Source organism: Lissotriton vulgaris, chromosome 4_1 (assembly GCF_964263255.1).
Source record: "Lissotriton vulgaris chromosome 4_1, aLisVul1.2, whole genome shotgun sequence".
NCBI lineage: Eukaryota > Metazoa > Chordata > Amphibia > Caudata > Salamandridae > Lissotriton > Lissotriton vulgaris.
In genome coordinates this window covers 725,602,094-725,624,396 of record NC_141691.1, presented here as the reverse complement: position 1 = coordinate 725,624,396, position 22,303 = coordinate 725,602,094, and the positions used below count along the sequence as shown (strand labels likewise).

Sequence of the window (22,303 nt, the reverse complement as noted above, 5' to 3'; positions counted from 1 at the left end):
AAACCAGGAGCTGATAAGGCAGAACTAAAAAATTACCGACCCATTGCTAGTCTTCCGTTCATGGCCAAAGTGGTGGAAAAGGCCATGAACCAACAATTAACTGAGTATATAGAAACCCACAAGAAGCTAGACGATACTCAGTATGGATTTAGGAAATATCATGGGACTGAAACGGCCCTTATCAAAGCAACCGAAGACATCCGAACAATAAGAGACCAAGGCGGCACAGCGGTGCTGGTATTGCTGGATCTCTCAGCAGCTTTCGACACGGTCGACCATGGTACTTTGGTCGGCCGTGTCGGAAAAACAGGCATCTCCTCCACGGCAAGAGATCTCCTCGCCTCCTTTCTCTCGGAGAGAACGCAGGCTGTCTCTTTGGGCCCTTATCAATCTGCCAAATTGTCACAACCGTGTGGGGTTCCTCAAGGCTCATCCCTGAGTCCGACACTTTTTAATATATATGTGTCGGACCTGGCCAATGTCATCAAGGCACACGGGATGAGCCTTACCTCCTACGCGGATGACACACAATTGGTGTTGGCTATAAGGGGAGATGGTGAGGAAGTAGCTAAAACATTCCAGAGAGGACTGACAGAATTGGGGGATTGGATGACAGCAAATTGCCTAAAACTAAACTCGGAAAAAAACGAAGTTATGATTTTCGGGCAACTCTCACCAGAATGGCCTAACTCGTGGTGGCCACAAACTTTTGGTGCCCCCCCTAATCCAGTGACCAAAGTAAGGAATTTAGGAATAATTTTCGACAATCATCTTAATTTTATGGACCATGCCAGCAAAGTGGCATCAATTGCACACCATAAACTGCGCATGATCCGAAAGATAAGTCCCTATCTTCCAACTACCGCCATCAAAACTCTGGTCAGCTCATTAGTACTGACATCCTTAGACTATTGCAATGGGCTATTTATCAATGCCCAAGCAAGAGTCCTAAAAAAACTGCAGACTATACAGAATGCAGCAGCACGTCTCATTCTGGGAATACCAAAATTTGCCCCTTTATCTAATGCCATTCCTAAACTACACTGGCTGACGATTCAGAACAGAGCCAGATTCAAATCCCAGTGTATTGTATATAAAGTCCTAAACAAACAGGGTCCACAGTTCCTTAAAGACCATCTACGACCATACCAACCCACACGCCAACTGCGCTCTACTAACAGTAACCAACTTATAGTACCCAGAACCAAAACTGTGATGTGGGGAGACCGACGGTTTGTAGTGGCGGCTTCCAAACTTTGGAATACCCTACCCCAAGATATTAGGGCTTGTCCCACGCTACTCCAATTTCGCAAGAAATTAAAGACTTGGCTGTTTAACAAATAAACTCCTAATTGACTCCAGGTATAGAATGATCATTAGAGCAAGGCAGTCTCACCTAGCCGGCAAGATTACTTAGCGCCAAGACACCTCAGGGTATAAGCTGCGCTTTACAAGTACCAATAAATAAATAAATAAATAAATCTCCAGCGGTATAACTGGCGACCACGTCCTTGGATAATTTAGGCCTGAGCTCCCAGGCAAATTCCTTAGACTCGACACCCTCCGGAGTGATGTTATGGGCCCTGAGGTCGAGCTCTCGTAGCTTGAGCTCGTGTTCCATCCTCTTCCCTTCCATCTCCAGCTCGGCTAACTCCCACCTCAATTGTCGTTCCTCTCTTCTGTCAGCTAACTCGGTCTCTGACAACCCTCCTGTTGATGCACTGCTGCCCTCCCGTGAGGCTACCTTGGGGCTGATTATCATCTCACCCACCCCCAGGGGACATTCCGCAGTCCTCTCAACGACAGTACCCTGTCTGACTCCTCCTCCTCTACTGTTCCCTCCGGATGCGCTTCCACCCAGGCTCGCAGACTAATACGGAGCTCCTCTCTTTTGGCCCCTCGCCTAACGAACACTCCCCTTTCCTGACAGAACTCCTTGAGCTGCGCCACAGTATAGGTCTTCAGCTCTGACATATCGAATTCCATCTTGTCAGTGAAAAGTGTGGACAACCACCTCGAAGTAGGTTACAAGGATAGGAACTCTGAGAGTCACCTCCAGAAGAGAATTTGGAAAAAGCAAAATATTGAATTGGAGGGCCGCTGGGAGAAAACTCCGGGTGTGTACCTGTGGCGCACACTGAATTATTATGGGGTCCAAAACAAGCACGGCTCGTAATCCCACCCGCTGAGCACCAATTTTATGTTGGACCTGCGATGGGCAAGCCCAGCACAAAGGGGGTAGCTTGGCTCAAGTGTCAAGGCAAGTGAAGGCTATCGTGTTAAGCCGGCTTTGACCCAATAATATCTCCGTGTACAACCACCAAAAAGAAGGACACCACACCACTGTTGTAGAAAAATACGATTCCTTTATGTAAAAATTCTCTGTTGTGAATGGGGATCAATTAGGAAAGCACATTTACATTTATTTTGGCCACAATTTGCTGGGTTTTGATTTTGGAATAAATACAGTAAATAAGCTCAGGATTACATATCATCAATAAATAGAATAAATACCAGAAATAAATATCTTCAATTAATAGAATAAATATCGGGAATAAATATCTTCAATAAATAGAATAAATATCCCTTTCTGTTTAGCAGAATAAATACTGGTTCAGTTAAATAAACACCCATAGGTTCATTCTGGTATCGCTGCCACCAATTAAATACTTCAGGAACACTACATTTGCAAATACATTTCAGGTTGGGAAGATAACTCTTACAGTTTATGACGATTTCACCAATAATGTATACAGGCTTCTCTGGGCTCAAAAGGAGTGTTGGGACTCTTTAAGAACCACACGGGGGTTATGCGCGTGTATCTGAAAGGCAAGGAAAGACAGTGAACACTTCATTTACACTCGGCTGCCACCGGGTTGAGATCTCTGTTTGCCGGTGGGGTCTAAGCGCGCCTACGGGCTTTGTCACCGCTAGCACTCAGGCGGCACCAGTTCAAAGTCTTTAGACTGACGAACGGGGCTGCCGAAGCGGTCACACAATCTTCGCGCTCTGTCAAATAAATGCCGGTTCACAGTTCCTTTATATCACCGCTTCCCACCTGAAGAAACGGGCCCACCTCACATCGGCTGTAATCGAAAAGCGATTCAGTCGGGTTCAGCACTTCTCTCGCCAGCGACGGGTTCTCAGGGGGCTCCACGGACCTCCCTCCGACTTCCTCAAACAGGGATGGTTCCCGCCCACAGCTACAGCCGCCGATTCACTGGGAGGGGCAGAGACAGTAGTCCCGCCCAACGAAGGCCGGCCTTTCCCCGCCCCGGCGTACCACCTCACCTCAGTCTGCGCAGGAAGCACTCTACGCCGTTGGAGCTCGGAGACGTCCGAGCTCCTCGCTGGAGGCGCCTGTCACAAGGGGGCACAGAAGGCGCTCTCGGTCGCGGCGAACTTGCTCTCGCCTCGCGACTCGAGTCTGCCGTAATTCACCACCGGGGGGGGCGGGGAGGCACACAAACACGGCCACAGTCTCTTGGGGGTGACGAGGCACTCGCTGGGCAGGCGCTGTAGGCGCGAGGTCACCGCACACACAGCTGACTGGAACGCCAGTCAGGATCCACGCCAGTGACCCTTGCTGCTCTACTTCCCGCGCTACCAGCTGCCTCAGGGGTCAACAGGGCAGGTGTCAATCTGGTGTCAAGTCTGGAATCTCCTTCTTCACCTAGATCTGGTACATCATTATCCTATCTAGTCTTCTGGTCATCTAAAATGGCCGCCAGGGACTGGACCTTATATAGTCAGTGCCCTGAGGTGCTGGCTCGTGCCAGTAGGTTCTAGAACCTTCTTTGGGCTAGGCCAATGACATGGCACTTCTGAGAGGTATTTGGGACCCTAACAGCCACCATACTATGTTTCTAGAGCAGCCATTTTGTGTACCTGAGGAAAATAAAGAAATTCCTGTCAGGAATGCGCGCCAAGTAAAAGGGCGCCAAAACCTTGAAAGGTCAAGGTTCATGGAGGCTCCAAGGGGAGTCACTCACATGAGGAAAAAGGATGGCCACCATTTTGAGGCCATTCATACAGGTTGCCAATCCCAGTCTATAATGTCACAGGTTTCGCCAGGGGCCTTGTAAATAGGTGCCAAAAACCTTGTGAACAACTGGGCGTCAAGGAACATCTAGCCCCATAAAACAGCACACAAAAGTCCCGGTAGACAAAGAAAAGCGACAAATTTTGGGAGGTACAGGGGAACAAAAGAAATCATAGTGGTGAGGGGACTCTCAGAAGCAGACGGGTCTAACATCACCCCTATACAAAGGACATGGGAGTAACCTCCCCCCTGTCCAGACCCTCCCATGGGAGGGTCCCCTGAATCTTCCCAACCCTTTTCCCTGAGTACCTAAGGGCTTACCTGGGTGTATGTCCCTAGATTAATTGTGGGATAAGATTCAGAACTGAAACCACTGCACTTCTACTGTCTGAGCACTTTGGACATCGCTTGACTACGTTTGGGCCTGACTTCATCTCCCTTTCAGTCTGCTGATTCGTCTGTGCCTGTGCATCATACAGGATCCATGCAGGACCTGTAGTGCATCCAAGAGACTTGAAGGAAACTCCCTTGAAGTGAAGGAGTCACTTCCCTGCATTCGCAGGCACCTCAACACTGCTGACCAGTCTACTGCTCCCAAGCTCCTGCGGACTCCAAAAGGTTCAACAACCCAATTGGTGGTTTTCTACATCCCTTGAGGCCTCAGATGTCCTCTCACCAAGTTTGAGGTGAGAATCCCTTGTGGGGGTTGCATTAACCGAACCCCTGTGCACCGCATACTTTTGCAAGGCAAATGCTTGTTGGCAACCTTCCCAAGTAGCCCCAACCTCCGGCAACTTCTTCCACCAAGATCTTCAGCCACACTGCCTTGTGGGCACCGTGGCCTGCTCTTTTTGGGGAGCTGCTTGAGGTTCTCTCGCGACTCCTGTGTCTCCGGCCTGTGGGTCCATTTGAGGGTCACCTTTGTTTTCCTTGGGCTCCCCTGATTGCTCGGGCCTGCCCGGACTCCTCTGCTTGTGGTGAGACTCCTGAACCTGGCTGGTCCTAACCGTGCACCTTCTTGACTTCCTGCATGGGTTGCATTTGCCAAGGCTTGTTGGTGCTCCCACCGAACACTGACCCCTCAGCACTCGACATCCTTCATGGGAAAACTTGTATCTGGGTCCTGATCTTCCTCAGTGTCCCCTGATCCTCACAGCTGTAGAGTCAATGTCACCGGCATCTTTCCTGAAACAACCGACATCGGAGGGCATTCGTCTTCCAAGTCTCCTGGTCACTCCTGAGTGACACAGACTCTGTCCCCTCTGCTTTTAGGTACACCTCTTCAAGAATCCACTTTTGGATTCCCACAGACACTTTTTCCTCTTCCAGCAGCCGCAATTTCCTAAAGTTCTCCATTGGGTTCGATGGCGGTTTCTGACACCACTTCACACGTATGCACCCAGCTTCCCTGGTGTAGGTAACATGCGTACTAGGGTATCCACAGGTGGGGTGGATCTCGAACCTTCTGTCTTCCACTGGGTTTCTTCAAGGTCCACTGGGAAGGGTCCTTATTGAAAATGAGTTACTTACCTGTAATTACGGTTTTCCAGTATTGGTATCTTTCATAGATTCACATGCTCGAATCATCCCCGTCCTCGTAGTGGGAGTTCCACGGCATACATACAAAAGCAGTGGCTAGAACTACTAAAGGCTACCATGCAATGAAGAGTCACTGCAATAGCCTATCCACTTTCTTTTGTAAAAAAGAACCAAACTTAATCAACAGCCAATCAGGCGATGGCACCCTCTAGAATAATCCCAAGATTTTCAAGCGCAAGTGTGAAACTATAAACCTTGAGGAATAAGGTAAACCTCTTCGGGGAGGAGAATGGGTCGCATGTGAATCTATGAAAGATACCAATACTGGAGAACCGTAGTTACAGGTAAGTAACTCATTTTCTTCTCCAGAACTGAATCTTTCATAGATTCACATTATTGAATCAGAGAAGCTAGCAGTTTCATAAACATGAATGTTTAACAATTCTGTAAAAGATATCTTTACACCTTAGAGGATGGTGGGTTATGGTTATAACATACATGCCAATATAAAACATCAATGAGATACTACGTAGCAAGATATGAACTATATATATATATATATATATATATATATATATTTATATCACACAAGAAAAAATACCTCTAATAATAGAGGCTTACCTTATTGAAATAGATGACACAGGACTGCCTGTCCCACTGCTGCTTCGCTATAAGTTGCCATGTCCAGGCAATAGTGCCGCGTGAAGGTATGAGCATTTTTCCAGGAGCAGCACGGCAAATCTTGTTTAGTGAAACACCAGTGAAAAGAGCAGCAGAAGAGGATACTGCTCTTGTGGAATGCGCCTTGGTCTTGGTTGTAAGCGGTTTACCTTCCTTAATATGACACAATTGGATAGTAGCAGTGATCCATCTGCAACAGTTCTTTTTGTAACAGCAGACCCTAGTTTTACAGGTCCATAAGATAGTAGAAGTTGTCCTTTGCAAGTAAAACTTAAGGCATCCTTTTACATCTAAAGTGTAGATATTTTTCCACTGGTGATGAAGGATGTGGAATGAAGGTGCACAGAATCACAGGCTTATTAAGGTGAAACTGAGATAGTACCTTTGGTATAAATTTAGGATTTGTTCGTAACATCACATAGTCCTCTGTGAAGCGTAAGTAAGGTTCTTTAATGGTGATAGCTTTAATTTCACGTACTCTTCTGACAGATGTAAGCACGAGAAGAAGGTTTGGATTGCGACAGCAGGAGTAGCTCTGTGAACCAGTGCTGAAGTGGCCAACGTGGAGCAATGAGGAAGAGTTGGCATGGTTCCCTTTTCATTTTCGTCATTACCATGGAGATTAGTAGATATGGGGGAAAAGCATACACAAAGATTCCTGACCATCTCATCGAAAACGGATTCCCCCATGACCCTATCTGAGGTTACCTGCTGGCAAAGAACTGGCATTTATGGTTTCCTTGAGACGCAAATAGGTCCAAGTTGGGTGTTGCCCATTTCTGTAAGATGTGGTTGAGCACTCGTGATTTGATTGACTTAACCTGCTCAAGGTGGCTGCTAGGTTTTTCTTTATTCCTGGTAGATGCTCCGCTTTGATTGTTATGTGATGCTGTATTATTCATTCCCATATCCTTTGAGCTTCCCAGGATAGGATCAGAAATTTTGTTCCTCCCTGCTTGTTTAGATAATGCATGCAGGTGGTGTCCGTGCGTATGAGGACTGAGGATGCTCTTATGCTTGGGAGGAATGACTGGAGTTTAAGAAAATTACCCGTAGTTCCAAAAAATGGATATGCATTTTGGAGAGAGAGAGACTCCATTTGCCGCTTATTTCGAAGACTTACAGATGCGCTCCCTAGCCTTCCAAAGATGCATCTGTTGTCAGAACGAATTCTGGAAGAAGAGAAAGGAATGACAGTCCCAGAGAGAGATTGCTGGGAGATTGCCACCAAAGTAGTGCATCCTTTATGATCGAGTTATCCGAATTATGTCGTCAAATGATTCTGTTATTTGATGCCATTGGGCATCCAACTGCTCTTGAAATGGTCTCATCCTTAGACGAGCGTGAGGTACCATGAGAATGGTGGAAGATATCATCCCAAGAAAGGATTTAAGGAGACGGAGAGAAGCGTACTTTCTTTTGTAGAGATCGTGAGCCAGAGATAGGATGGCGTTCAGTCGCTCTGTTGATTAGAATGCCTTGTTTTGGAGTGTCCATTGTTGCTACTAGAAACGTTAACCAATGAGAAGGAGCTAGAATGGATTTCGAAGATTGACTGCCAGCCCTAGAGAGTGGAAGAGTTGTAGGCAGAAAGAGATGTCTTCTGAAGCCTGACGAAGAGAAGGGGATTTCACCAGCCAATTGTCGAGGTATGGGAAGATCTGTAGGCCTTTCAGCTGCAGGAATGCTACCACAGGAGCAAGGCACTTGATGAAAACCTGTGGAGCTGAGCAAAAACCAAAGGGAGGGACCTTGAATTGATAATGCACGCCTGCCACAGAGAAACATAGACATTTTCGATGTTTGAGGTGGATAGGGATGTGGAAGTAAGGGTCTTCCAAATCTAGGCTTGCTAAAAAATCAGAATGTTTAGAAGCGGCAATATCTCCTGGAGAGTAACCATGCAAAAGGATTTCTTCAGCAGGTATTTGGTGAGCTTCCTAAGGTCTAAAATGGGACACCATTCCCCAATTTCTTCTTTTTCATCAGGAAAAAGCGAGAGTAGAAACCTTTTCCTCTCTGAGAGGGTGGAACAGATTCTATTGCTCCTTTTTGAAGCATTAGTAAAGCCTCCTTCTTTAGCAATTGAAGATAGGGTGGTGTTGATTTCTGAGGCCGGTGATGAGGTGGCATTGTGGTAAACTCTAGGGTATGGCCATACTTTATTATATCCAGGACCCATTTATCTGATGTTATTTTTTGCCATTATTGTAGGTAATAAGAGAGAGGGGTTTTCTTCAGTGAAAAAGATAAGGGAAGAGCGGCAGGCGGCGAAGCGTCGTCACTGTTTCCGGCCCGAATCTCTGGGATGAACCTGTTGCTTTTACCTAGGCTGTCTGGATTAGGCAGCCTGTGGTGGCGCATTGTATTGTTGCTGCTGTTGGTAGGAAGGCCGGTAAGAGGTGTAAGTTTGACGCTGATATCTTTGGTAACCTCCTCGAAAAGAATAATTTCCTCTGCCACATGCTCCACGAAAGGGGGTCTTTCTATATTGGAGCGTTCCCAGAGCCTTAGCTGTGTCTGTGTCTGTTTTGATGGTTTGCCAAGCATCATCAATATGCTTGCCAAAGAGTGTTTCACCATCAAATGGCATATCCACGATTTTGCTTTGCACCTCAGGGTGGAACATAGTTGCTTTCAGCCAACCCTGGCGTCTTAGGACAGCAGCTCCAGCAAGCTGACGAAAAGCTAAGGAAGCAATATCAACTCGAAGCATCAATCATTTCGGATGCAGATCTTTCCTCCTCAAGCAGGATTTTCCTTGCTTCCATCCTCTTATCCTCTGGAAGGAGATCTAAGAAATGAGCAATCTCCGACCACATCTGTCGAACGTACCTGGCTAAAATCGCAAGGCACTGGCAGCACGAACAGTTGCACCTGATGTGGTTGTAAACCTTTTTCCAATGTTTTCTAAGCAACTCCCTTGTCGGTCAGGTGGAGCAGTAATGGGCGCTAGAGGGTTTCTCGATCTCCATTGATCAGCCTACAAGATATCGGAGTCAGGCTTAGGCTGTCCTACTAGACAAGCTGGAGCATCCTCCGGAGCTTTATACTTTTTGTCGATCCTGGGTAAGACAGGGATAACTGTGGCCGGTGTCCTCATTACCTTTGAGCCTTCTTCCCATATGTGGTTTCCAATGGGTATAGACCTAACAGATTTCTGAGATAGGTCTTTGAAATCATAGAGAAAACAGTCTGATTGCTTTACCATTACAACAGCTGGAAACGTGACACTGCTCTTTCTATTAAGGCATGAAAGCCACTGATATCCTCTGGTGGAGACTCTACTATTTGCGGAGAGAGGGAGACGCCAGTGTTTCATCCCATTCATCTCCTGTTTGGCCCTCCTTTTGAGGTTGATTATCCTCAAATTCTCCTTCATCGGACGTATCCTGATGATGTTGCAGTGTTAGACCTGGAACCATTGGCGTGGGTCTCCCTTCCCTTTTTTTCTGTTGCCTCATGTCTTTTTGCTGGTATTAGATGCTTTGAGCACTGTGCCACTGCTATTCAGTGCTACAGTGCAAGTGCTCCCTATTGTAAATTGATGTGTTAATCCGTGGTTCCATGTTTGGCTATTTGGTTTACTTGTCAGACCCTAGTCTAGTACACTAAGTGTGCCCAGGGCGTGTAAATCCAAATGCTGCTGGTGGGCCTGCAGCACTGGTTGTGCCACCCACAGAGCAGCCTTGTAAAATGTGTTTAAGGCCTGCCATTGCAGAGCCTGTGGGCAGTCTGGTACTGTCACACTGACTGGGCAAGTGCACCCACTTGCTAGTCCCTAAACCTTCCCTTTTCTTCATATCAGTCACACTATGGTAGGCCCAAGGGCAGGATGCATTGTAAGTATACGGTAGGACAAGCCTTGGTGTGTGTGGCATCTCCTAATAGTGAATTACAGCCATTTTCGTGTTTCACTAGTGCAAGGCTACCTGTTCTTCATAGGCCAGAATGGGCTGTTAGAGTTATTACACTTTATAATCCTAACTGTCTCAGAGAACATGGTAGAAATTCGTGTTTAGGATGCCTGAAGTCAGAATGATAAAATCTTTTAGTGAAGTTGGTTTTAACATTCTGTGTTTGCAAATACCACTTTTAGAAAGTAGGTATTTGCTTGTCTAACCATTCAAACCTGCCTCTGCTAGGTTGTGTATTCCTTTGTCTGGTTTTGTGAGTGACAGTGCTGGGGGATTCCAAGAGACTGGAGACTGGCTGGGTCACCCAGTGGTAAATAGGGAGATCTGCATCTAGATGGGAGGGAGGAGTTGCACCTGAACCTTGATTAGGGCTGTGCCTGCCTTTCACAATGCTGGCTCCATCTCCTGGGGAGCGGCTGATGTCTCTGCCCTGCACACTGAAAGAAGAGAAGGAGTCCTGTAAACAAAGTGCTCCAGGACTGTACTTGCCTTTCACAATGCTGGTTCCACCTCCTGTGGGGCGTCTGATGTGCCTGCCCTGCACTGTGAAAGGAAAGGAGAAGTCTGGTAAACAGAGTGCTTCAGAACTGGTTTTGACCGGGCAAAGGCCCCTCTCCCCTCAGAGAACAGAGGGTTTTGGGGTATAAATATTGGGATCCTGATCCCATGAAATTAGATCACTTTTGGTCTACAAGAAGAAACCTTTACTGAGGAGAGGAACCTGAAGAAACTGAGGAGAGACTATTCCCAAGTGCTGCTTGGGGGATTGGCCTGCAGTTGTTGCCTTACTGCCAAAGGAAGGGGAAAGGAACTTTGTGTACTTTGCTTTCAACTTGTGAAGGATGTCCAAGGGCTTGGAAAAGAGCTTGTCTCCAGCTAAAGTCTCAGGGACAACAGACTTCAACCTCCAGCTCCCCAGAGATCTTTAGAAGTGCCTGCTGCTGTTTTAGGCCTGCTGAGGAACTGCATGTTGCAAGGAGCTGGAAGCGCGACTCAATGAGAAGCGTGTCGCAAGGAGCTGTGCCTGTCGTCACAACTCCGCAGGAGGGTATCGCCGCTGGAACTGTCGTACTGCACCGCATCGTAGAGAAGCGTGCCGCAACAAAGAGGAAGCGCGTCGCCGTCGCTGCTGCTGCCGTCACAACTTCGAAGGAGGGTGTCGCCGCTGTAGTTGTCACACTGCACCGCATCAGGAGAAGAATCTTGCAACGAGGTTGGAGCGTGTCGCTGATGCTGTGCCTGCCGTCGCAACTCCAAAGGAGAGTGTCGCAGCTGTAACTGGCGCACTGCACCACATCGACCAAGAGCACCTCGCATCCCTGAGAAGCGCGCCGCCATCAGGGCTGCAGCCGTCGCATCGTAGATGACGTTGATGTAGTTGTCGCATCGAGCGGAAGCTTCACGCATCGTGGGAGAAGAGTGTCGCCGCTGGAGCTATTACCGTCGCATCGCCAGGGTGTCGCTGCTGCAGGCCACACATCGAACCGAGAACTTCTAGCAACCCAGAGAAGCGTGCCGCATCTGGAAGATCTTCACGTCTTTATTTCTTTGTATCTGAACTTTGCCGCAATCCCCATCGCTGCGATATTGCTTGTCGTAGAAGCGCAACGCAACCTAAGGTACATTGACGCAGAGTGCTGCATCTAAGAAACTGAACTGAACTAAGCTTAAATCTACCATATTAAAGTAATAGTATTGTATATTTTTGTTGTTTATGGTCTTGTGGTAACGCTATATAAAGTCTACTTATTTTTTATATAAAACCTGTGTGGTGTCCATTTGTAGTGTTGTCACTGGGTAACTGTATGTGGTCACAAATGCTTAACACACAACGCCTCTGAGATAAAGTCTTGCTGCTCATGCCAAGCTACCAACGGGGTGAGCAGGGGTTATTTTGGAAGTGTAATCCCCTTATCCTGACTAGAGGCGAGCGTCCCTATTTGCCACAAGTACCTACCTGTGCCAAATAGAGACCCCCAAATCTAAAATGCAGCATACCAGTATCTCCTGCAGGGGAGGTCGCAGATAGAGGTACAGAGGTATGTGGTGGAAAAGCAGCAGGTGGTGGTGACTGCGGAGGTGGAGGAACAGGTGCTGAAGGAAAGCGTGTGCGATAGTCCTGTAATAAATCCTGTAAGGTCTTGTACCAAAGCAACAGGAAGGTGAACCACAGGTTCTCTAACTGGTTTCATATACTGTTTTTTTGCATTAGGAGGGTGATATTCTTGTTGGGAGCATCCCTCATATTCGTCGTCATCTTCCTCCTGATATTTGACATGTAATTGAGAAGGACTATCAGCAGGTCCAAACATCCCATTGCCATCAGATTCTTCTGAAAAGGTTGAAGGAGGTAAAGGTGATGTTATTGTTGGAGTTTACAAAAATTGCCTCATAGACTGTGTCATCAACGAGAACATCGTCGACAGATACACAGGCGTAAGCTGTAAGATAGATGGACGCTTACGTCCAAGCGTGGGATATGACGTCATCAGCTTCGTTGACGGTAGTGACATGGCAGGAACAGATGAAGCCGTTGTCAGCATCGTAGACAATATTGTCATCGACGCGGTCATAGATGAGGTTGTCGAAGGAACGACTTTCGTCGACGAGGACGCTGATGAAGAAGTTGCAGCAGCCCTCGTCAGAGTTGCTGTCAACTATGAGGTCGTCGGCGGTGTAGCAATTGTCGTCACTGCAAGTGTCGTCGATGGGACCGTCGTTGAGTCTGTCATCGACTATGTACATTTTTTCGACAACGAGGTAGGAGAAACTTGCTTAGAAGATAGTTTTAGTATCAACGGTGACCCAGAAGTTAACGCCGTCCGTGATAAAAGCTTTTTTGAGACAGAGAATTTCATGGAGTTGATAGAAGAGTATTTTTCCTTCTTATGGCTTGTTTCCTCAGTAGGAAATGGAAGCTTTCCTTTTTGTGAGGTGTCTTCCTATTTCTGACTAGAACTTTTTGAAGTCTTCTTCTGGGAAACTTCCGGAGACTCAAGAGATCTCTCTCCTTTTGGGTGTTTCCTTAGAAGTCTGCGAGGTAGAGCTCTCCTCATCCTCAGAGAGAACATCAGATTTTGATTTAAGTTTCTCTAACCAAATCAATAATCTACCCTCTCTATCCTTGAGGGTTTTTGTAGAGAAGGTTCTACAGATTTTGCAGTCTTTTACCTTATATTGAGGGTAAAGGCAGTAGATACAGCTCTTAAATGGATCCTCAGCGTGCAGCCTCCTACTACCACATGATCCTCACGACCTGAAGAGACCTTTCTTTGAAGATTCCGACATATTTGGAAAGAAAACTGCTAGAAAACTGGATAACAGGAGGAAACTGAGCAGAGCTCAGGGAGACTCCCTTTCACACAACGCGTGGTAGAAAATCTGAGGAACCTAGCCTCTCTTGGGATTGTTCTAGAGGGTGCTGTTGCCTGATTGGCTGTTGATTAAGTTTGGTTCTCTTTTTTACAAAAGAAAGTGGATTGGCTATTGCAGTGACTCTTCATTGCATGGTAGCCTATAGTAGTTCTATCAACTGCTTTTATATGTATACCGTGAGACTCCCACTACGACGATAAGGATGACTCAAGCATGTGAATCTATGAAAGATCCAATACTGGAGAACTTTAAAAATCCAACTGCGACTTCCACATAGACTTGTATGTAGCAAGTGGTCATGTCCCCACACTGCACTCTCTCTCCGTGGGGTCCCTTTCTACTTACCTTGGGTGGTTCTGTGGGTCCCCAGCAATTCTATACCCTATTGACATTGTCTTGACTCAAGTCGTGGTTTTTATACTACTTTCTTAGCAGACCACTGTGTATTTCGTGCTATTTACTATGTTTCTTTGCTAAAGTATTGTGTTTATCTCCACTTGGAGATACCTGAACATTCTAGAGAGTATAATATAATAATACATACTTTTATAAATACTTGGGCCCCCATTAGAATGACGGGCGGACTTTATCCGCCCGTCATCCTACCGGTGAATGGGACCACCCGCCATAAGGGCAGGGGTCCCGTTGTACATATTAGAATGCGACCGCCACAGTGGCGGGCGCTTCCCGCATTTTTAGCATTGCGGTGCGGCGCCGCGAGGTGCCTGTCATGTTGTGCATTGAAATCCAGGGGGGGACCATAGGTACCCCCCATGTGCACACCCCACCCCCCCGGAGTCCCTGGGGGCCCGCAACGGGCCCCACAGGGGGACTCCGCATGCCTTCCCGTGGCGGGACGGCACGGCCACGGAAAGGCATTCACAAATGCCCATCATAATACGGCTGTCTGTGTCAAATATACACAGCCACCATATAAACCCTTTTCCGCCCCGGCCACAAGGCGACCGGGGCGGAAAAGCGGCGGACGGTCTTTCCGTCCGCTGCGGTACCCCCCGCCATGCTAATATGGCGGGGGGTCATTCAAGGTAGGATGGCGGGCGGATCGCCCCCACCAGGCCGGCGTTGGCGACCGCCAGCCTGGCGGGGTCGATACACCTGCCATCCTAATGGGCCCGTATGTGTGGTTCTTTTAACTTAATCTATACTATAAGATTGCATTCTGGTAAAACAAGCTGCTTTACACTCCTTGTGGACTAAGCCTGAAGGCTGCTCATCACAGCTACCAGTTAGAGAGCTTTCTAAGGTTGTATAAGACCTCTTAAATCCTCACAAGGGTTGTCTAGACTGATGCAAGGTGTCCACTTACATAAGTGTACATCATATACCAGGCCAGCGTCTCACACACACTAGAAGGTTTAAATCTGCTAATAGGAATTTAATTAAAGGAACCTGAGTTCAAAACCCCAGGCAATGGTGAAGTACTGCTAAGGAAGTACTTTAATGTGAATAACAGATTCTTCCTTAAAACTATGTTTTAAGTAAGTTTGCAGCTTTGTGGGTAAGTCTTGGGCAGCACAAAACATGTTCCCACCTGCATCAATATTTAAACTCCGCTCTATTCCTAATTGTTTTATGTCGTAAGGTGATAAAAAAAGTCCTTATGAATAACTGCTACTCTGTTCAAGTTAGAACAGAAGTATTTTTCTGAGTATCAGTACAATTCATTTTTAGCAGTACACAACTTAGATAACAGCACTAACGTACATGGACATTTCCATGTTTTCCCCACAAGTAACAGGAGACTTAAATTTTGTTAAAACACTGCCTCCCATTGATAAAAATATTGGGTCACTTTTAAAATACTGAGAATGTTTAATACAAAGGTTAAATAAACCACGGTGATTTTGTTACACAAAAGAATACCTACTGTGAAATCTGGGAGCGGTACAACTCCAGCCTTTGGTCAGCACACTGTACAATTTCTTCAAATGAAGCTACCTAATAAAGTAAAACAAGCAAGTGATTAGAAACGTTATAATGTTTATCTTAATTGAATTGTAAACTGATGGCTGTATACTGCTAAACTTAAAGGCATTTTGTTATTTGTATCGAAAGAGGCATCAGTGCAATCCAAAAGAAAGAGTAAACGTTACATCTAAGATCTGTTTCCTATGTATCATAACATTATATTGCAGAAAACCAATTTAGACTGAAGCCTCCCCATTTCTATTGTAGAATGCAAATTTAGATTCGCGCCTCCCTTTATCAGTTGTTTTTCCGAAAATCAAGCACAAAAAAATATTGACCTACCTCATTTCTAGTACATTTGGCAAAGGTTCATTTTCTGATGTATATTTCACTAAATAAGTGTGCGCATTTAGCTTTCTTTTCTTCCTGATTCTTTTGTTATTAAGGAAAAACAATTTACGGCAGAGAACATTTGATCCTATTATATGAAAGTCAAGGCCACTACTGGTCTAAGATTGTAACATTGTAAACACCATCCCATAATTACCAGATAATATGGAAGCTCATGGTAAAAAAAAGAGAGGCCAGGCCAGTCGTGCCCACTCCACTCTCAAGCTGTCTGAAACCCAAAAGTAGATCAGATGTCCAGAAACCCTCGTTGAAAGATGTTAATGCAAAAGTGAAGGAAAGACAGACAAACGGGACAGAATATTGGAAGCAATCATCTCATCCAGAAAGGTGCTTGAAACCAAGATTGACACTGCCATTAATTACATTTGGCTATTACGAGGCGACCATCGAAAATTAGCAGAAAGAGTAAAGAAGGCTGAAACAATTTATATTTATTTTGGACTTTTATATAGCGCGAACATGACCCGTCCGGGAATGAGAGCGCTGTACAAATATCAATCAAATAATACAATATCAGGAAAGGAGAAAAAGCAAATGACATTCGGAGATGGAATAACCATAAAGTTACATATATATAGTGTATCATTAAGCTTATCAGTTCTAAGAACCTTTGTAAGTCCAAGCAACGTTAGAAAGGCTGAAGAAGGTTCGCCATTCGAGTTTTTTTGCTTCTTTTTTTACATGTACAGATGAGGGGTTACAAATTTTTGGGGCAAGGCCGGAGAAGGAGCGGTTGTAAGTTTTCTTTTTTTTAATCTTCGGTGGTTTCCTAGCACAACTACAATCAAGCAAGGCGGAAATTGCAAACAAATTGCAGGACCTTGACAGAGCCAATAATGTTTGGAGCAGAAGATGCCTAGGGAGAGCAAGGAAGTAAAATTTCAGGGTAAAAGGCCACACAGAAAAAGTGGAGGGGTGGGACAAACTTGGTTATCTTGAAAGCTGGATGGAGACTGTATTGGTGCCCCAAGGACTCATCAAGTGTTATGCATTAGACATAAATTGGCATACATCCATAGGCTATCCGCTCACTGACTGGCATCCCCCTGAGGGTCTGCCCTATACAATGGATGAGTGTGGATTTTAAATATTTGGAGATCTTTGTCACTGGCGGTCAGTGTCAGGAAGATGATTGCCCTTTGTTCTCTCCTTGCTGGAAAAAAGCGTCATCAGATACATTCAGCACTGTATCCCGCTAGCTTAGAGGACGCCCCCATCTTTGGAGGTTATTGCAATGTTTCCTGTGCTATGTGAAGAGTGCGTACCTCCATCATGGCTGAGGTTGGCATTATAGTGTCTACCTCGTGCTGTGACTTGCTTTAACAACTGTGGTCAAGGCAATTAAAGCGGCGCACTTCAACTGTCAATTCGATTACAGGACCGGAGGCTTCAGATTATGCTTTCTCTCTCTTTACTGCAAACAAAAGAGCAGCCAATAAGAACATTTCAAACATATTGAAAGTAATACGTTCCCAGAATGCTTAGCGTTACGCTATCAACAACCATAGAGATTAGCCCTATAAATGACTCTCACACCGGAACACTTCCTCTTTCTTTGCTGCTTGCTCAGAGTTAAGTGCTCAATATTGTTTCTTGCCATAACTCAAGTTTATATTGCTTGCTGTTTATTTCATGTATGCAACACTAATGTATTCTGCTGTCTGAATGTAACACGTAGTTTTTGCATATTTATTCAGTGCGTCGCGCTGCTGCTTGTAACGGGCTCTCAGAAGGTGGAAGTTGCCTCCTCATGTATTACCTACCTTCCGACTTCCTTTGTCCTCACCAGAACTTACTGCATGTCATTCTAGCGGTGCACAGAGCCTTCCCTCATACGGGCCCGCATTGTATTTGAGCCTCACATTACTGTTCCTCCTCGCTCTGCGCGTATTTTCGAACGTGGATCGGAGCAGATGTTGTTTTCCTGTACCCTTTTGTGACGCCTCTACTGGGCTGAAGAACAAGGTAGGCCCCTAGCCGTGTGCATGCTTTTCTATATCTGAATACTGGCTCTTGATGCCCTCTGGGCTGATTTACTGATTACAGCTTTTCTGAGGAGCATTTAATTTATTAAGTTATTTCAATTGTGATTCTTGCACCAGGGCTGCTCCCCTTGACGGATTCCGCTGGGATCTTGCTCATTTGTCTTAACAGTCTTTCGCTTTACATTTAGCGATGGAAGACTGGGCCTACTTCGAGGAGGATGAGTATGGGTATTATGAGGAGGAGCATGGGCCTCTCCTGGAGGACAACCTTGTGGATGCTCTTCATGCATCAGTTTAAGATTCCGTCAACAAGGCGGTGGAGGTAGCGGTCCCTAAGACTGTTAATAAGGCGCTTGCAGCCGCATTGAAGCCTATTACAGTGCCATTAGAAAATTGCGCTAAACGACATGGCATGCTTCAACAAGACGTGGTGAATCCTTCCACGTCTCCTGCAGGGGGAAAAACTGCTACTGCCACGACGCCCAGTTGGCTGCACGTGCAGGCCCTTGCTAAGCTGCCGCCCCTTCTGCCCGGGACCACCCCTATTCTGGGGCATCCACTTCCTTGCCCTCATCTTCCATGGTGGTTACCGATACCGATACTGGTACGGACACAGACTCCACTGGGCACACCGCATCCCCTAAGAAGAAAAAGGCTAAGAGGGCCTTTAGCCATACCCAATCCCCCCCAGTCTACCAACCCACTACCCTGTTCGATTTCAACCCACAAGATATAATACACCCGAGGTCATTTGATTGGGCACCTCCTCCGGAAGTGGTGGATTACATCCATCAGAATTTGAGGCACAGTTTCGACAGGGAGGTCAGGAACCGACTGCGGTCGGAATGCCCTCGTCCAGATGTACCTGACAAAGTCACGGAGGCACCCGATATCGACCCAAATATGTTGGCTTTCCTGAAGAAATTTCAGAAAGATCCTAAGAAAGGCATTGATCGGGCCTGGCGAGGGTGCCATGATAAATTGTTGGACACCATCGGCCCCTTGTACCAGATCCTGGAGTTGGCTCTATTAGCCAAGGAGTCCGGCAACCCGATTGACCCAGATATTCTCGCTGGGTGGATGCAACATTCCATCTGCTTTTTGGGCAACTCGAATTGTGCCATTTCCGCCAAACGCAGAAAATTACTCCAAATGCATATGGATACTAATTTAACGAACTAGTGGTGGCTGAACCAGGTCCCTTGGTGAACGGTTGATTATTCAGAGAGCGATTTGTTAAAGACATCTCCAAATACGTAGGGACGTTCACTTCGTTGGACAAAGCCCAAGCAAATATCAAGAGGGTGTTCCATGCGGGCATTTTTAGTAGACGGGCCGTGCAAGGCAGGGGCCGCCCGCCAGGCCGACAGTACCAGCAAGGCCTTCCCAGAGGGGGTTACGGCTGTGGTCGCGGAGTCTACCAAGATCCCATTGTTGTAACGTATCTAGGGCTCTAGTGTAATTTTCCCGATTCATGCCCTTATATAGGTATAACTTATCATATCCTTATATAGGCATAAGAATCATAACCATATTTAGGAACAGCCAATGCAGTCCAAATACGGCATGACTACTTCCACTAAGCTCCTAGAGTACAACGAGTTCTTGAAGACAACCAGCCTTCAGCAGTACGGGACTTCCCAGTGCTTCAGTATTGATTTGCCCCAGAACTCCTGGAGCGTGTAAAGAACTTCAAGTTCTTAGTGACGTAATTATGTCCACCCTTACGTCAAACTCGGCACCATCCAGGTATAAATATACCCACATCTGCCCTAGCAAACACACAGTGGTTTGGAGCAGATCGACTAACTACTTGCCCGACGCCCTGCTGTAGCGAGTGCCGAAGGAAGCCGACCCTCCAGCTGACGCACTGAGAGAGACGCTGTCTTTCCGGTGTTTCCCTTCTACCCTTGCGGGTTACTGGGAGATCGAGTCCTGAGAGAGATACAAGACTTCCTTCATTCTATAACCAAGGTACGGAGCTGATTAGATATATTTCTTATTCTTGGGGAACAAAGTTGTCATGTTATATGGTTGTCAGAAACTAATCCCTTCTTGTTTATTCGAGAAAGTTTCTAGTGACCTCTGAGCTAACTGGCATTCACAATTAAGTCTAACATACTCAATAGAGACCTAGTCGACTTCAGTCCTGCGTCTAAACTATCGTTTATGTTATTTCAATGCGGTGAGCCTATTGGGAATATAGGAACTACACTACAGGGCGCCCAACGTTTGGTAAGGCGATAATTTAACGCTACATACTAGAGTAACTCAGTCGTGCTTTTCACACAGACCCCTTTTTCAATAAAAACTCCAATAGACGTCTGGAGTGGGTAAAAGGTTAGTATTCGCCAGAACTAAATAGGACGAGAATCCTATGTATTAGTTTTTTGGTTTATTCAACGTTGAAGGATACAGTGTTCCAAAATATTGTGCACCTAATCTTTTCCTTGAAACTTGCTCTGCAAACTTTCTGTCAGTAAAATGACGGAGAGTGACGACGATTGGGAGAGAGCTAGAATAGCAACTCAACTATTAGCAGAAGACACAAGTCTTCAGCAAAACAACCCGGATGCAGTATTCATCCCGGTAAACGTAAGAAAGAGTGTAACTTACAAACTAATAAATAATGGAGTATCATCAAGAGATGGTACAGTCATATTTGTGGTAGAGGCACATGAATATCGGCAGACAGAGTTATTCTATTCATGGATAACGTTTCGAGATGCAAATGCTGTGACACACGAGTTCCACTACTACAAAGCAAAGGAACCTCCAGCGAATACGTTCCTTTCGAGGACGTTGAAATTCCACTAACTTACCAGGAGCATCAGCTCTGGTTTAATGGCACCCTAAAACATAAAAATCACATTTCCAGGCTCGGTCCTCTAGGTAGACCAGGAGCCACATGGCCGGTTCTAGCCAGCTATACACCACATCCTGACATTGAAGAAATGTCAGAAAGAGAACAGTTAGTTCAACTAAAACAATTAATTAAAATACATAGACAATTAGTCCAATATGCCATGCTGACTTTAACAGTCCAACCAGCAATAACAATTCCACAGCACACCCCTCACCAGGGGAATACAAACAAAATTACACCACAGACTATACAATAAGTCATTGGTAAATTACCCGCAAAACAGGAACAAATTCTGTTCTGGTTGTCTCAAAAGATTACTCAAATAGAGGCAGTATTCCCTGATAGTACACCTCATGAAAAACACAGAATTCTGACAATCTGTTTACCAATGGGGATCGCACCACATGTGGAAGACAGTTTTTGCTTCAATCTACACAAAAACACATGGTGTTCCGTCTTTGGCGGTTATATCCGACGTACTAAGACATATTCAAAATGAATACGGTCCAGAGCCTGCTTTAAATCTAGGTATGAAATTACTGAAAGACTTTAAGCAAGTCTTGGCTATACTACTAGCCAACTTAAAAAGGAGAAGCAGCATCTGTGGCGATCCGCCAAAAATTAAACAAAACAGAAATAGCAGACCAGCCTTATGAACATGCCAGAATAATTGAGAAGTGCTATGAAGAATTAGGTAGAGATAGTTTGGGTGGGAAACCACTAAAACCACAACTAACAGAAAATCCAGAAAAAACTTTCATTAAAAATAGTTTAATTACTCCTAAAAAGAAATGGGAAACTATCAGACAGACTCTTCCTAAAGAGAAACAGTTTCAGTCCAGAGGAAGGTCTTCCCAAATTAGAGATAGATCTCCAGAAAGGGGGGGTAGGTCTCCACAACAGGAGCCCTCTGAGAAAAGATATAACCTCAGAAATAGGGATAATTTGAAAAATTCTGACAGATATCAAGATAATGATACACGTCCCTCTCGATCTTTTCAGACTTTCTCACAGAAATCGGAAAGAAGAGGACGGTCAGAACATAAAGAAGAGCGCATCAAGTCCAAAGACAAGGAACCCGCTCACCAAAGTAAAAAATCTCAATTTTCCAAAAAGAAGGTAGCAAGCATAAAGATAAAACATGCTGTGGATCCTGAGGAACAACTCAAGAACGGAGAGTGGGCCCAAACAGTGCTAGACAGCGCAGCAGAAGTGACCATAGCTCACAAGCTCCTGATGAATCTTCTGGAGACAGTGGACACAAATGAGTACATTCAGGTGGAAACTGCAGACACCAGAGTTAGTGTACCCCATAAATTATATGAAATAACATTGAGTATAGAAGGGGACATAACTAGGAATATAAGAACTCTCTTTTGGGAGAAGCTATCTAAGGGCTATGGTATTCTTCTAGCCGAGAAAGACTGGCCACCAGAATTTGTTAGGGAGTGCCCACATGGCGAAGAAGTGATTATGCCTGCCTTCTCAAATCATATTCCAATTCATAAAAAATACACATATGCAAGAATATGGGCAGTGGCCCAAGCCCCTGCATTAT

At 45.7% G+C, this 22,303-nt stretch overlaps 1 protein-coding gene and 1 pseudogene across 1 annotated transcript in view; one reads left to right on the top strand and one right to left on the bottom strand.

Annotated features, from left to right (window-relative positions):
* Window positions 1–22,303, bottom strand: part of CAGE1 (cancer antigen 1) — a 1,013,025-nt gene that overhangs the window by 255,832 nt on the left and 734,890 nt on the right. The window contains exon 12 of the mRNA XM_086966850.1: window positions 15,443–15,513. Coding sequence (XP_086822976.1) covers window positions 15,443–15,513 — 71 coding nt within the window. The remainder of the gene's footprint in view (window positions 1–15,442; window positions 15,514–22,303) is intronic.
* The window catches only part of LOC147722492 (uncharacterized), a 90,613-nt pseudogene continuing 86,379 nt past the window's right edge, over window positions 18,070–22,303 (top strand).